This window comes from Raphanus sativus, chromosome 1 (genome assembly GCF_000801105.2).
Source record: "Raphanus sativus cultivar WK10039 chromosome 1, ASM80110v3, whole genome shotgun sequence".
NCBI classification, from domain to species: domain Eukaryota; kingdom Viridiplantae; phylum Streptophyta; class Magnoliopsida; order Brassicales; family Brassicaceae; genus Raphanus; species Raphanus sativus.
Window position 1 is genome coordinate 25,181,207 of NC_079511.1, and position 15,018 is coordinate 25,196,224.

General features: G+C 31.3%; 2 protein-coding genes across 2 annotated transcripts; one reads left to right on the forward strand and one right to left on the reverse strand.

The window, feature by feature from the left end:
- Positions 1-762: 762 nt before the first annotated feature.
- On the reverse strand, positions 763-2,125 carry LOC130512753 (protein ALP1-like). The gene has a single exon (XM_057011050.1). It carries the CDS (start codon positions 2,109-2,111, stop codon positions 777-779), a length of 1,335 nt encoding a protein of 444 aa, XP_056867030.1. The 5' UTR covers positions 2,112-2,125; the 3' UTR covers positions 763-776.
- Positions 2,126-2,714: 589 nt separating this feature from the next.
- Positions 2,715-4,177, forward strand: LOC130512764 (glutathione S-transferase T3-like). Its single transcript, XM_057011075.1, has 2 exons — positions 2,715-3,110; positions 3,212-4,177. The coding sequence occupies exons 1-2, from the start codon at positions 2,769-2,771 to the stop codon at positions 3,962-3,964; spliced, it is 1,095 nt and encodes a 364-aa protein (XP_056867055.1). The 5' UTR covers positions 2,715-2,768; the 3' UTR covers positions 3,965-4,177.
- Positions 4,178-15,018: the final 10,841 nt, after the last annotated feature.

Genomic DNA, 15,018 nt, shown 5'->3' on the forward strand with positions numbered 1-15,018 from the left:
ATCTCACTATAATATGGAAATTACGGTTTAATAAATTTCAGGATTCTACTTTTTTTGTAGTACATTGATTCTTGGATGCTTACTAGTTTTTTTTTTTTGAGCAAGGGCTTCTTAGGATGCTTACTAGTTGCGTTGCTTTTTTCATTGAACAACACTGTTTTTTGCAGCATGGAAGAATCTAAGTTTGTGATAGGAAAAACCAAAATATGAGAAAAATTGGCTGAACTCAGAAGCGATATCGAAGAGGAGTACTAGGCTCCCTTGCAAAACGTTTGGGAAAGTGTGATTTGCTCTTTAATTGTTTTTGTTGTATATATAGTTTAACTCTCTAGCTGCATTCGATCTTTAGAGGTACTGAGTACTAAGGGCATCTCCAACCTGCACACTAAATTTGGTGTGAAAAAACACCAAATTTGGTGTTTTGGTGTTTCACTTTCTTTTTCATCTCCAACCACAAACACCAAATTACACACCAAAAAGAATATTCACTATTATTATAATATTTAATTTAGTTTTCTGTTTATTTTTAATAGTTTTAATAAATAATTATTTTTTATACAGTTAATTAATTAATAAATAAAATATAAAATTACAATTGATAAAAAAATAAATATTAATCAATAATTTGAAAACTAAAGAAATTAATTGGAATAATTTATTTAGTTTTGATAAATAATAATAATTAAGTGATTAATTAAAAAAGATATAAGATTACAATCCGTTAAACAAAATTACAATGCATAAAATATAAATAACCAGAAATAAAATACATCATACTAATTTTCAGAATTAGTATATTCAGACCACAAGTGTTCAATTAAATCATTACGAAGTTCAATATGCGCTTCTCGATCCTTAATTTTTCTATGTCGAGCTAAGAATTCTTGAAATCGAGCATCATCTTCACCCGTCATCTCAACTTCAGCAGCTGGGACTTCTGTTCGTTCTTCAATTGTTGCATCAACATCACGTTCATCCTCTATGATCATATTATGCATTATGATACAAGTTGTCATTATATCATGTAACACTTTCTTACTCCAAAAGCGTGCTGGTCCAGCCACAATTGCAAATCGTGACTGTAATACTCCGAATGCACGTTCCACATCTTTTCTACAAGCTTCTTGCTTCTTTGCAAATAATTGTTTTTTGGGACCACGTGGATCGTGAATTGTTTGAACAAGAGTGGACCATTTTGGATATATACCATCAGCTAAATAATAACCCGTATTATAATTTTTCCCATTAATAACGTAATTAGCGGGTGGAACAGTTCCTTCAGCTAAATTAGCAAAAAGATGAGACGCCTCTAACACATTAATATCATTGTTAGATCCTGGTAGACCAAAATATGCATGCCAAATCCAAAGATCATAATCAGCTACAGCTTCCAGAATAATAGTAGGAGATCCACTACGACCAGCATATTGTCCTCCCCAAGCTGTTGGGCAGTTTTTCCATTTCCAATGCATACAATCTAAACTACCCAACATACCTGGAAATCCTCGGCTTTCTCCAATCTGAAGTAGTCGTTCAACATCATTAGCGTCAGGTGTTCGAAGGTAACTACTTCCAAAGACCTCGACAACAGCACGACAGAATCGTTTCATACTTTCTATAGCAGTGGACTCTCCTATTTTGATGTATTCATCGGTGGAATCCGCCGGCAACCCATACGCCAACATCCGAAATACAGCAGTTATTTTTTGCAGACCAGACAACCCAAGTCTACCAACACCATCTCTTCGCTGGACAAAGTAGTTGTCATGTCTTTGTATAGCATCATGAATATGCATAAACAAAGGACGGCTCATCCGAAATCTTCGTCGGAACATCGTCTCCGAGAACAAAGGATTATCTGAAAAATAATCACTGAAGAGATTGCGAGAAGAAGTTTCTCGGTCACGGTTGATAACTACATGACCCGGAATAGATCCACCGTGGGAACCCTCCGAGTTAGATAGGTTATGAGTGATGAGAAAATTGTTGTTAGCAGTAATTTGAGATACTACTTGGTTTTGTATGTCCTCGTAATAATTATCATCTGAAGAAGAAGATGAAGAAGAAGAAGAAGGTGGTATATAAGATGAACTTCCATAGTTGAAATTCATTTTTTGTAAGAATTAATAGAAGATGATGGTGGTATTCATCTTATTTTCCATATATGGTATCCTCTTTATAGTGTAAGTAATTCAATCTTACCCGTTCAATTTTTTCGACCAAGATCTAACCGTTGCATTGATCAGTCTCATCTTCTTTATCCTAATTATCACTATCTAGAAAAATACAAATTGATCTTGCCCGTTGAGTTTTGTTGACCAAAATCTAACCGTTACATTGATCAGTCTCATCATATTTATGTCCCTTACCACTATCTAAGAAAAATACAAATTGATCTTACCGATTGAATTTTTCGACCAAGATCCAACCATAGCTTTAATCAGTCTCATCATCTTTATCAATGACCACTATCTAAGAAAAATACAAATTGATCTTACCCATTGAATTTTTTCGACCAAGATCCAACTATTGCTTTGATTAGTCGCATCATCTTTATGTCCCTTACCACTATCTCAGAAAAAAACAAATTGATCTTACCCATTGAATTTTGTTGACCAAAATCTAGCCGTTGCACTCACAAGTCTCATCATCTTTACATCAATTATAATTATCTCATAAAAATACCAAAATATCTCTGAATTTTTGTGGCCAAGATGTCACAATTACTTTTGCCTTCACTTGTTTATAAAATGTATACTTCTCGTTGAATGATCACACCATCTTGTATTAAGTTTCTTACTATTAATATTCCTTTAAAAATGGCTTCAATTCGCTCTCAATCATATTCTATTGAAGAAGATAAACACTTATGTCATGTGTATCTTGATGTTTCTCAAAATCCAATCATAGGGATAAACCAATCAGGCGATCAGTTTTGGACAAGAGTTCAAACTGAATATGAAAAATCTGAGATTTCTCTTACCCAACCAAGACCGAGAAGATCTTTGCAAACCCGAATGACGATAATTCTTTCTGCAGTCTCCAAGCTGAGAGGATGTGTTAACCAGATTGAAAATAAAAATCCCAGCGATGCTTCCGAACAAGACATTGTAAGTGTGCATAAATAGATATTGTTTGTATTTGCTCATAGTGTATTATTTTTATGTTTGCTAACTTGTTTACATTTATCTCTTTCTTAATATAAAATCAGTTAAACCAAGCGAAGATGTTATTGACACAAGATGTCAAATACAAGAAAGGGTTCAAATTTGATCACGTCTGGCCAATCCTTAAAGGTATTGAAAAATTTTCAAATAACCACAGCAACAGAGCCATTGCATTCTCAGAAGAAAGTCGTAATGCCAAATCGTCTTCATCAAACCAAGATGAGTCATCGCCATCCCTTGGTATGAATTCCTTCGATCTAAATTTAAATAGTGAAGAATCCGGTGGTAATTTATCAAAGAGACCAATGGGTGTGAAAAAAGCAAAGAAAAAACAACACTCTGATGAACAATTTAAACAAATGATGGAGCAAAATGATAAGCTTCTAAAAGCTATGGTTAAAGGTACTTCTCAAAGAAACGAAATTAAAAGACAGAAAGTAGAGTTACAAAGAAAGAAACATGAGCGAAAAATGTTACTCGCGGATTTGAGTTCTATAACTGATCCAGCAAGACGTGCGTACATTGAAAATGAAAGAGCGGTGATTCTAAGTAGAGGAGTACCAACAACCCAATATGAAGAACACGGAGAAGGTTCTCAAAGCCAATATCATGGATCCCAATATCGAGTATATGAAGCTCAAAGAGACCAAGCTCAAGGGGATCAAGCTCAAGGAAGTCAAGTTCAAGGACAACAACCTCAAGATGAAGACCCAAAATCACCAAGTGAGCAACAAGATTTTTCCCAGTACTATAATTTGCTTAGCGGAGACGGAAATGGATTTCCTGGAATTTATTAGATTATTATTAGAATTTATATTTTGTGTGTTTTATGTGTATTTTTTTAATTATGTAATTTTTGTGTGTTTGATTTTAATTGATAATTTTCTGTGTGTTTAATTTTAATTATGTAATTTTATGTGTTTTTAATTTTAATTATGTAATTTTATGTGTGTTTAATTTTAATTATGTAATAATATGTTTTTAATAATTTATTATTTTAGTTGATGGTATTTATTTGTATTTTTAATTAATTTGCTTATTAATATATGTTAAAAGTATAATTAACTGATATATATTCATTTAAATATATTATTTTAAAATAAAAGTAAGAATAAAAAAATATTTTAAGTTTTGGTGTTTTGTGAACAGTGTTACACCAAAATATGGTGTAACACTGTTCACAAAACACCAAAACTTTAATTATGCAGTTGGGTTTGGCGTCCCATTGGGGGGTGAGACACGGCAAATATAATGTTTTGCCGTCCCGTTGGAGTAGCTCTAACCACTTATGTTTCTCGGCATCCTCTAAAACGCACAACTTAAAGCTATCATTATTAATTATAGTTAATATATAGTCGCAAATTCGCAATTACAAGCATCTAGCTTACCCTTATTAGTTGATCAGACTCTTTGTTGAATTAAACACCTTTTACATGCAATATCTAATCTATTAAAAGTGAAGTACAAATTTGAATTAACCCTGAATTTTTCTAAATAATTACAATTGAATGCCATTGATTTAAACACAATAGTTTTAGTAATAATTAAAAACCCTTTCGTCAATTAACCAGCCCATTACGATTGACTTTCCCATTATTAACATGATTTATCTCATAACAAACAAAAATATCTCGGTTTACTATTTACTAGCCGGCAAAATTTTCCAATATTTGCATAAATTGGTTTACAACTATTAATAAGCCAAGATTCTAAAATCAAGTGCACATAAAATTAATATTATTATTGTACATCATATTCCACTATCACCACTATCAAAGATTGGTTTTCATGCAATACACGTAATTCATACCAACCCTCATTTTATGTGTTTAGATATAAAACATCAAACTATGAAATTTTACCAAAAGAAAAACATCAAATTGTGAAAGTGGATGTCCAATCAATGTATGGGTTCACAACTTCTAATAAACCAAAAGTGTAAAATGAAGTGCATCAAATTTACAGATCCAAATTTTATAATATACAAAAAAATCATTAAAAATTCTCAAGCTGATATCATTAGACATATATATTATGAATGTTTGAAGTGTAATCAACATACTACATATAATCTTAATTAGCTCCACAAAATAATCCTAAAATCAAGCACATTCCATCTACACTTAGCTAAATCATTAACCAAAAAGATGTCATACTTGAGGAAAACAATATTTAAATGAAAAAACGATATATAATATTCTTTCCTATATATCTATCACATAAATAGAAATTTCATGATTGATATTTTCTTTGAAGTTCTATTTCCTTAAAAACTTTATATGAAGTACCTATTTATTAGGGCGTAAATCGTTTGTAAGATTCTCAAACAACTAATATAATATGTATTAAACCACCTTATAGTCGAATTTGGAAAGTTGTTATTTTGTTTCTTTTTTTAAAAAAAATATTGATTATGAAATACTTGATTTCTATTAGTGAACTCAATAATAACTCTAATCTAACTATTTAAAAAGGGAACTAACCAAATCTAAATAATTTTTAAAATATCATTATCAGTTTCAAGCAAAAAAAAATCATTATCGGTTACTAATTATTCAATCTAAGTGCATTTCACGCCAAACTAAATATTTAGTATAGATCTCCTTCTGTATCTTCACACCCACACTAACAATATATATAGAATTCTCTCTTTTTTAACACAAAATATATAGAATTCCTATATAGTTTAATTTTTACTCATATTCAGAAAAAAACAAAACTTACTTAGTAAAACAAGTATTACTCTTATGACTGGTCGTTTAGGCCCATCGAATTTGGTTCGGTTCATACAGATTTTCAAATTTTTGGTGTGATACTCATAAGTTCAATTCGGGTTTTACTAATTATTAGATCGAGTTTGGTTCAGTTCCTTCTGTGTTCGATTCGGATCGATTATAACCAATGTTTGAAATCGTCTTAAAATATTTTTAAAAACCTAAATTTTTTGAAAAAAGCTCAAAATATATATTTTCACTAATCTAATTAAAAATTAGTTAAATTACCTAAAATAACTAAAACTATTCAAAATAACAAATAAAAAACTAAAAAATAAATTTAGAATAAAAATACATTTGTCCCGACGCACAAATCATACTCTTGAAATGTGGCTAAAACGATTGACGGTTCAAAAAAAAATATAAACTATAAAATTATTGTGTTTAGAGATTTAATATTAAACAGTTAGTTAATATAGATAAATTTTAAAATATATATTATACCATTTTTGTAAAATAAAATATTTATTTATAAAAATAAAAATAAACACCCGCACGGGCGTGCGGGTCAAACACTAGTTATGATTAAAAACGAATTTGTTTAGGCATATTGATTATCTTTTTACCCTCAAATCTATAAAAAGAATTCTGCTTTCACGTGATGAATTTCTTCATGATCAATCATTTTACGTAAAAGTGGCTATAAGCCGAACAATGTACTAGAGTAAAAGGATCAAATACTCATCAAAAGCAAAGAAAGAGGGACAAGAAAAGCTGCTTAATCAAGTACTATCAATTAAAATAGAAACAACCAAACATCACCAAAAACATAAGAAAGACGTAACTCACTTAAGGTCTAACCTAACCTCTTTTTCTGGATGCGAACCAAGCTTGAAACATAAGTGAGGACAGATGGCTGAAAGCGATATCGATTATATGAATTTTTAATACCTTTACAAACTTGTTTATACATATCCTCTTCTACAATGAAGATTATGGTCCTATCTTCATCATCCATGTCCACATTACAAGCTTCCGACATACTGCCACATTGACCACACGATAAAATTTGCCAAAATTCACTACCAAGATGAAGTCGCTCCTACACAATTTTTTTTTTGACATCCTCGTCAATCTTATTGCTCACCCATATCCTCATCACATTTGACGGTGCAAGGATATGGGTGAGCAATAAGGTTGATGCAGATGACAAACTCATATCCTCATCATCCATATCTTGTTTTCTCAATGAACTTGGGATGTGTACCATCGCTTGCAAGTTGTTTTAACAACTTTTTTTAGAAGCGATATGATAAGCCTTTCCAACCCATTTAGTTTTCACAACCTTTTTTGGTAAAATATTTTTAACAACTTACTCACAAGATAGCAAAGTTTAGGTACTAAATCTTCTGGAGAACATTGAAAGAAGTGTTTTATCTACATAGGGTCCTTATATAAAAGTTTAGGGTGTGATATCTAATAAACAAAAAAAATAGTTTTCTTTAAAACCCCTTTAATTTTCTTTAAAAGCGATATGATAGCCCATTGCCCAACCCATTTAGTTTCAACTCCTTGAGAATGTTGAAACAGAGCTATAAGTGTTGTAATGGCCACAAGAACCCAAGCTTCTTATTGTTAAGCTTCCAAAGAGTTTCAAGACTGAATCTGTAGGAACCGTATTTTACTATAAAAGCAAATGATACTTGTAAAATATAATAAGAACATAAATTAAATTATAATATTGAAATTAAAAAAACAAAAAAATTGCAAAGGGATAGTTAATATCTTTCCTTAGATTTTTAAACATTTCGTAGAGTGATAGTTTTATAATGATTAGATTCTTAGGAGACAACTGCATATATTTCTATCTCCTATCACCGAAAAGAAAGCATGTCGAAACTTTTTTTTTGTTGCTCTTTTGGACACAAAAAAAAACTAAAAATAAAAGAAAATATTCAAGCAGGAGAATCTTTTGGTGTTGTATTGTTCGTCTCTCTTTTCTAAATGAGAACACATGTTTTATAGCGCTCAGATGATGAAACGCACATTGTAGACGTTATGGAGTATTTAGTAACAAATCAAATTGTCATTATGGTGAGTCAATCCCCATAACTAATAATGATAACGTACTTTACGAAAGTGATTTTGTTCGATTGACCATTGATTGACCAAGTCAGAAGCAACAAAATAATTTCCAATGGGTAATATAAATTTTATATTTAAGAACATACAAAATATTATATGGATGTGATTTGTATGAATCAATTGTCATTGTGGAGTATACGCAGTATTTAGTAACAAATCAATTGTTATTATGGTGAGTCAATCCCCATAACTAACAAATCAATTGTTATTATGGTGAGTCAATCCCCATAACTAATAATGATAACGTACCTTACGAAAGTGATTTTGTTCGATCGCTTACTGATTGACCAAGTTGGAAGCAACAAAATAATTCCCAAATAATGTAAATTTTATATTTAAGAACATACAAAATATTATATGGATGTGATTTGTATGAATAATACCAGTGTTTTTAAAACCGGACCGACGAGCGAACCGGAAATATTTTGGGTCACGGGTCAATGTGGTTCGACCTGGTTCGATTGGATTGGACCGGGTTTGATGTACTAAACTGAATTTAATAATATTTTGTATATAATATGCATATTTCACTACAAGAAAACATCGGTATTCTGAGGGACATACCGAGGGAAAATAAGTTCCTCGGAATTTTCTGACGAAAAATCGAGGAAATACCGAGGAAACCAAAAAATATGGTTTCCTCGGTATTTCCTCGAAAAATTTCGAGGAAATTGCGAGGAAGACACATTTCCTCGAAACATTTCGAGGAAATTGCGAGGAAGACACATTTCCTCGGTATTTTCGAGGGAATACCGAGGGACAATAGGGTTTCCTCGAAATTTCCTCGGAATGTCCCTTCACGGTTGATGGGTTTGATTTAAAACCCCTTGTTCGTCGAAATACCCTCGAAATATTTCGAGGAAATTTCGACGAAACAAATGATTTTCGGTATTTCCTCGAAATTCCCTCACAATATTCCGAGAGAATTTCGAGGAATAAGGGGTTTTAAACCGAAAACAACGTTTTGCGGATTGAATAACACGTATATAACCTTCATTAAGTGTCTTAGGCAGATTATGAAGTCAAACTTTAGGGTTTTAAACCGAAAATAATATTTTGCGGATTGAAAGGAAACCACACAACATAAGAGAAACACTTATACATTTTAATAAACGTTAAAGGGAATACTTACAATTATTTTTGTAATTGTGTTATTTCATTGTTTATGATCATCTATACAAAAAAACCTCATTAGTATGAATTACATTTGTATAAGAAATGACATAGAGGAAAAAAATCGATGTTTTCAAAACCCCAAACCCTGTTTCCTCGAAATTTCCTCATAATATTGTGAGGAAATTTCGAGGAACCTGCTTTCAAACCCTGTTTCCTCGAAATTTCCTCACAATATTCCGAGGAAATTTGGAGGAATAAGGGTTTTAAACCGAAAACAACGTTTTGCGGATTGAATAACACGTATATAACCTTCATTAAGTGTCTTAGGCAGATTATGAAGTCAAACTTTAGGGTTTTAAACCGAAAATAATGTTTTGCGGATTGAACGGAAACCACACAACATAAGAAAAACACTTATACATTTTAATAAACGTTAAAGGGAATACTTACAATTATTTTTGTAATTGTGTTATTTCATTGTTTATGATCATCTATACAAAGAAACCTCATTAGTATGAATTACATTTGTATAAGAAATGACATAGAGGAAAAAAATCGATGTTTTCAAAACCCCAAACCCTGTTTCCTCGAAATTTCCTCACAATATTGTGAGGAAATTTCGAGGAGCCTGCTTTCAAACCTTGTTTCCTCGAAATTTCCTCACAATATTGTGAGAAAATTTCGAGGAACCTGCTTTCCTCGGAATATTTTTCATTAACCCGGCAACCCTAGCCGCCAAACGTTTCGCGAAAATTAGATTAGAAGATTTCGAGAAACCTTATTAAATTTTGTGAGGAAATTCCGCCAGACAGTGTCCGTCGGACGTCTCATAAATTAGGTTTTACGTTCTTCTCTTCCCCATTTCTCTCTGCCTCTCCTCTCTTCCTCTCCTCTCTTGCGCGGCCTCCTTCTTCTTCTCTCTTCCTCTGCGCGGCAAATCCCCTCTCTTCCTCTCCTCTCTTCCTATCATGTAAGTTCATTTCTCTTCTCTTCCTCTCTTCATAGATCGATTCTTTGGATGTTAGATCTCGAAATTTAGGTTGTTAGGAAGGAAATTCTAGGATTGAATGGATAGCTTAGGATTTTCAAGTTTGGATTGTTGTTATATATTTTTTTTAGTTCTTTTGTGTTTTGGGTAAAATTCAAAACGTTTTTCATGTTTAAAACGTTTTTTGATTTTTTTAAAACGTTTTTTTATTTTTAAAAATGTGTATATGATTTTTTAAAACATTTTTGAATTTTTAAAACGTTTTTTGATTTTTAAAACTATTTTTTATATATAAAACTACTTTTGTACTTATTAAACTATTTTTTATATATTAAAACTATTTTTTTAATTATTAAACTATTTTATATATATTAAAACTTTTTTGTAATTATGAAATTGTTGTTTTATTTTTTTTTTCGATTTATTTTGTGTTTTGGTTAAAATTCATAACGTTTTTCATGTTTTTAAACGTTTTTTGATTTTTTAAAACGTTTTTTGATTTTAAAAATGTGTATATGATTTTTTAAATCATTTTTTGTAATTACTAAACTATTTTTTATATATTTAAACTCTTTTTTATATATCTAAATTATTTTTGTAATTATTAAACTATTTTTATATATATTAAAACGTTTTTTAAAGTTTACAGTAATAATAAAACGTTTTTTATAAATTTTAAAAATATTTAAAAACCTTTTTCTATATTTATAAACGATTTGTAATTTTTTTATAAATATATATATGTATAAATCATGTATACTAAAAACTATATATAGTAATTATTAAACTATTTTTTTATATATTTATATTTTTGTGATTAAAACTATTTTTGGATTTTTAAAATTTTTATTTATTAAAACTAATTTTAATATATTTTAATTTGTACAATTTTGAATAATATCATCTAATATATTTTCAATTTCAATTTTTATTTTATATTTTATATTTTCGAATTTCATTAAAAAAATTAATATTTTTTTTTATTTATTTTTTTGAAAATTCCGAGGAAAGGGTTCCCTCAGAATATTTCGACGACCACGTCCCTAGGAAAATTTTGAGGACTTTGTGACGAACCCTCGTCCTCACAGTTTCCTCGAAATTACTGTTCCTCGAAATTCTGTCAGAAAATTTCGAGGAAATTTCGAGGGAAAATGAAATTTCGAGAAGTTTTTTTCGAGGACCTTTTTCCTCGGTATATCGTCGGAATACGGTTATTCCGACGACATACTGAGGAAAAAGTCCCTCAGTATCTGCGTGTTTTCTTGTAGTGTTTTAACAAATAAATTTAGAAAATAGCAAACTGAAATGTATAAAAGTAATAAAACAATCTAATCGTTGACATATATCAATAGAAAAAATAATTTAAAATTTACTTTCCAGGTTTTTATCACTATAAATCTTTATCATTTTAAAAAAAAATTATATACACATTGTGACGGTTGTTGATTTTCTATGTTTGAATTTGATAGAATTGGAATTTCTTGATCATTCTCTTCCATTGCTTAGTACACTGCAAAAGTTTTGCAGAGAACATCAAAGACACAAACGTAAGTTTTCAATTATTAATTCCATCGAGAAAAATAATACTTTGACAAGTATAAAATACCTTATAAAACATCTCAGACTTAAAAAAAAAAGATGTCAAAGATAGAAATACCTTGAGTTGTAATTTGTCACAAACCCTATTTTTGTTTTGAAAAAAACTAGTTATTTTATTAACAAAATTTTTGTTTTCTATACGAACCAAAATTTAACCGGTTCGTTGGATCACCGGTTTCCGGATTTTTAACGGTTCAATATGGGTTTTTAACCGGTTCAAATTTTATTGGTTTTGGCATTAACCCAACCCAGCTTGGTGTCCGGTTCGCGGTTGAACCTGGTCCGACCGCCGGTTCGGTCCAGGTTTAAAAACACTGAATAATACTGGATATAATTTCAAAATTAAATTCAGATCCAAATATTCAAAGTGTGACATTTGCTAATTGGTATATTTAGCCAAATTTAAAAGCTTTGGTGGTTTTGTAAACATTCACTTTTGGACATCCATTGTCATTCAAAAACAATTCTGATTTTGACATGTGGTTATACTACTTCTAGTTCCAAACATTCAGTTATTCTTACAAATGTTTCCGCGCGAAAACCTACTGAAAATAGTCTAAAATTATTTTATCAAAAACGAGTTCCAACATAATCTTGGAATGAAGATAGTGCAGAAGAAGTTAAATGTTCTTTATCATTCATCATCCTTGGCCACGATGTCGGTATCTCCCCCAACTTGGAAGCTCATCTATACTTCTTATAAAGATAAGTTTATTCTCCATACTCTAGCTATATCTTTTTAAAAATCAGCCATATCTTCTTGATTTCATAGGACACCAGGTTTTGTCCATCAAGTCTCCCCCTCTCTCCACTACAAAGAACCGGCTATTACAAGCCTCGATGTTGTCTCTTCGACTTGCAAGAAAGTCACCAAAGTTTTGGATATTCAGTGTACGATAATTGTGTATGACTATTTTATTCTCTTTTAAATGGCAAAACTTCTTTGGAGATGAGTTTTATTTTCATACTTAAAGTAGTATTTTATATGTCTTCACAACGGTCTCGCTGCAGAGAAGCTAGTCCAAACGTAAGAAGATGAGTTGACAGTACCAGCCCGCAATGGCGAATTTAGTCCATGGTATTTTCCATGCAACACGCAGGCCACAAGAGACTTTGGCTATTGAACTAATCTCTACATCTTCTTTGCTAACATATCTAAACTGAACGCATGAATCATCATCGATCCAATTCCACCTTCCTCTCTTGATAGACAGTTTTTTCCACTGGGTATCCGAACTCCACTAAAAGCATGTAATGGCCATCACTAGATTTTCGCAAACCTCCAGAGGAAGTAAGAAGCTCGCCATGACATAGGTCGGCAGTGCTAGCAAAATTGATTTAATAAGCACTTCTTTACCACCTTTTGATAACTATCTACCAGTCCACCCATTCACTTTACTTTGTAATTTATCCTTAAGAAAAACAAACAATTTTCATATAGAACCACTGATATCTTCATAAATCCCTAAATATGTAATCATCCTTCCTTCATTCTGGATTCCAAGAGTGTCTTTTATTGTTTGTCTTACATTAACAGTTGTTCTCTTACCAAAGAGTAAGGACGATTTATCGAAGTCGATACATTGACATGAAGCCTTTCTGTATTGCCTACTAGTTTCACAGCTTCTTTACATTCACGGAGTTCCGTCTTACAATAGAAAAGGCTATCTTCAACAGAAATAATGTAAGATATTGAGGGACAAGTTCTTGTAACATGCATCCCCGTTATCTTTCGTTGACTATCTGCATGACTAAGAAGGCTAACGAGCGGTTCCGTGCATAGAATAAATATGAAAAGAAGCAAATGATCTTTTTGGCGTAAACCTCTCTTAGAAATACTATTTTCCCTTGATTAACCATTCATAAGGATCTTATATTTAACAGGTGTGATAAATCTCATAATCCACTCAATCCATGTGGCCAAGAACAATAACCTAAGATCTCATTGTTTATATTACATAAGAGCTCTTGTTTTTATTATATAAATCATTATATCTTATATTTATGGTTTATTTTTTATATGTTGTTTGTTATAGTTTACTTTCTAACTATTATTTTTTATGTTGTTGTTTGTTATAGTTTACTTTCTAACTATTATATTTTGAAACTTTTTTATGATCATCTATTAATTCTTGATTGTGGTTTTACATCAATGTCTTGTAAGTTTCAGTTAACTTATTGATTTAAAAAGTAAAGAAAAATGTCAGGTTCACTATTTCCGTAAATCTTTTTTGGGAGAATTACCAATTGTGACTCAAAACTTGGAGTCAAACCCAAAAGAGTACCCCAACTTGGGTCAAAGGCAAAAGTAACCTAAAAGGCTATTGAAATTACAACTATCTCCTTGTGAACAAACAAAAAAACGGATTTTTTTTTACGTTTCTACCCCTCGCAAGTCGTCTGTAAACAGACGACTTGAAAATAAGTCGTCCAGACGACTTTAAATTAAGTCGTCTGGACAGTTATTCTTAAACATAATTTAAAAATTTTGTAAAAAATATTTTGATAAGTGAAAAATTGGAATTATGTAATTAACATATGTCTTAAGAGATATAAATTAATATATAACAAATTTCAATTGTTTTCAGCCCAGATGAGTGAAAGTAGTGAGTCATGATATTCTTTAGTTTATGTTTCATCAACATATGTTGTAGTATTGTATGTGTTCTTAGGGTTAGATTTTGGAAAGCATTAAAACCGTTTTTGAAAATTTTTAAAATTACCTAGGCGTGTTCATTTCTGTGTATAGTAAACACTATTGAAGTATAATTTGATTTTATAACGTGGTTAGTAAGTTAATTTAGTCATTTTAGTTTAGGGGTTCATTTTAGGGTATTGGACGACTTAATATTTAGTCTTCTGTTCCCAGACGACTAAATATTAGGTCGTCTGATGTACATTATCAGCCAGAATAAGTCGTCTAAACCGGACCAAACCTTAAAGTTTACCAATGTACTTTTAAAGCTAACCGGATTATTTACCCAATATATAAGGTGATTTTTTTTTTTTTTTTCATTTTCCGCGAACAGAAACCCTAACAGTTCTCTCTCACCGGCGATATCAAAGGCGATTCGAATTCCCACTATTTCCGAACAACCATCGTTCTCAACGTCGGCTATCTATCTCACTTCATTCTCACCGTTGTCGCCGCAGCTTCTTCTAACCCTAGCGCCGCCGATTCCTCTAAACCCTAGCGCCCCCGCTTCCACTATTTCCGAACAAACCGTCGCCCTCGCCACCGTGCTCACCTCACCGCCGCTTACTCTAAACACTAGCTAGCACCGCCGTT

Excerpts from the sequence above, each read along its gene's own strand:
- LOC130512764 (XM_057011075.1), top strand. The coding sequence starts at position 2,769 with ATGATCACACCATCTTGTATTAAGTTTCTTACTATTAATATTCCTTTA. Across the intron at positions 3,111-3,211 it reads ATGCTTCCGAACAAGACATT|TTAAACCAAGCGAAGATGTT; the intron begins GTAAGTGTGCAT and ends ATATAAAATCAG.
- LOC130512753 (XM_057011050.1), bottom strand. The coding sequence starts at position 2,111 with ATGAATTTCAACTATGGAAGTTCATCTTATATACCACCTTCTTCTTCT.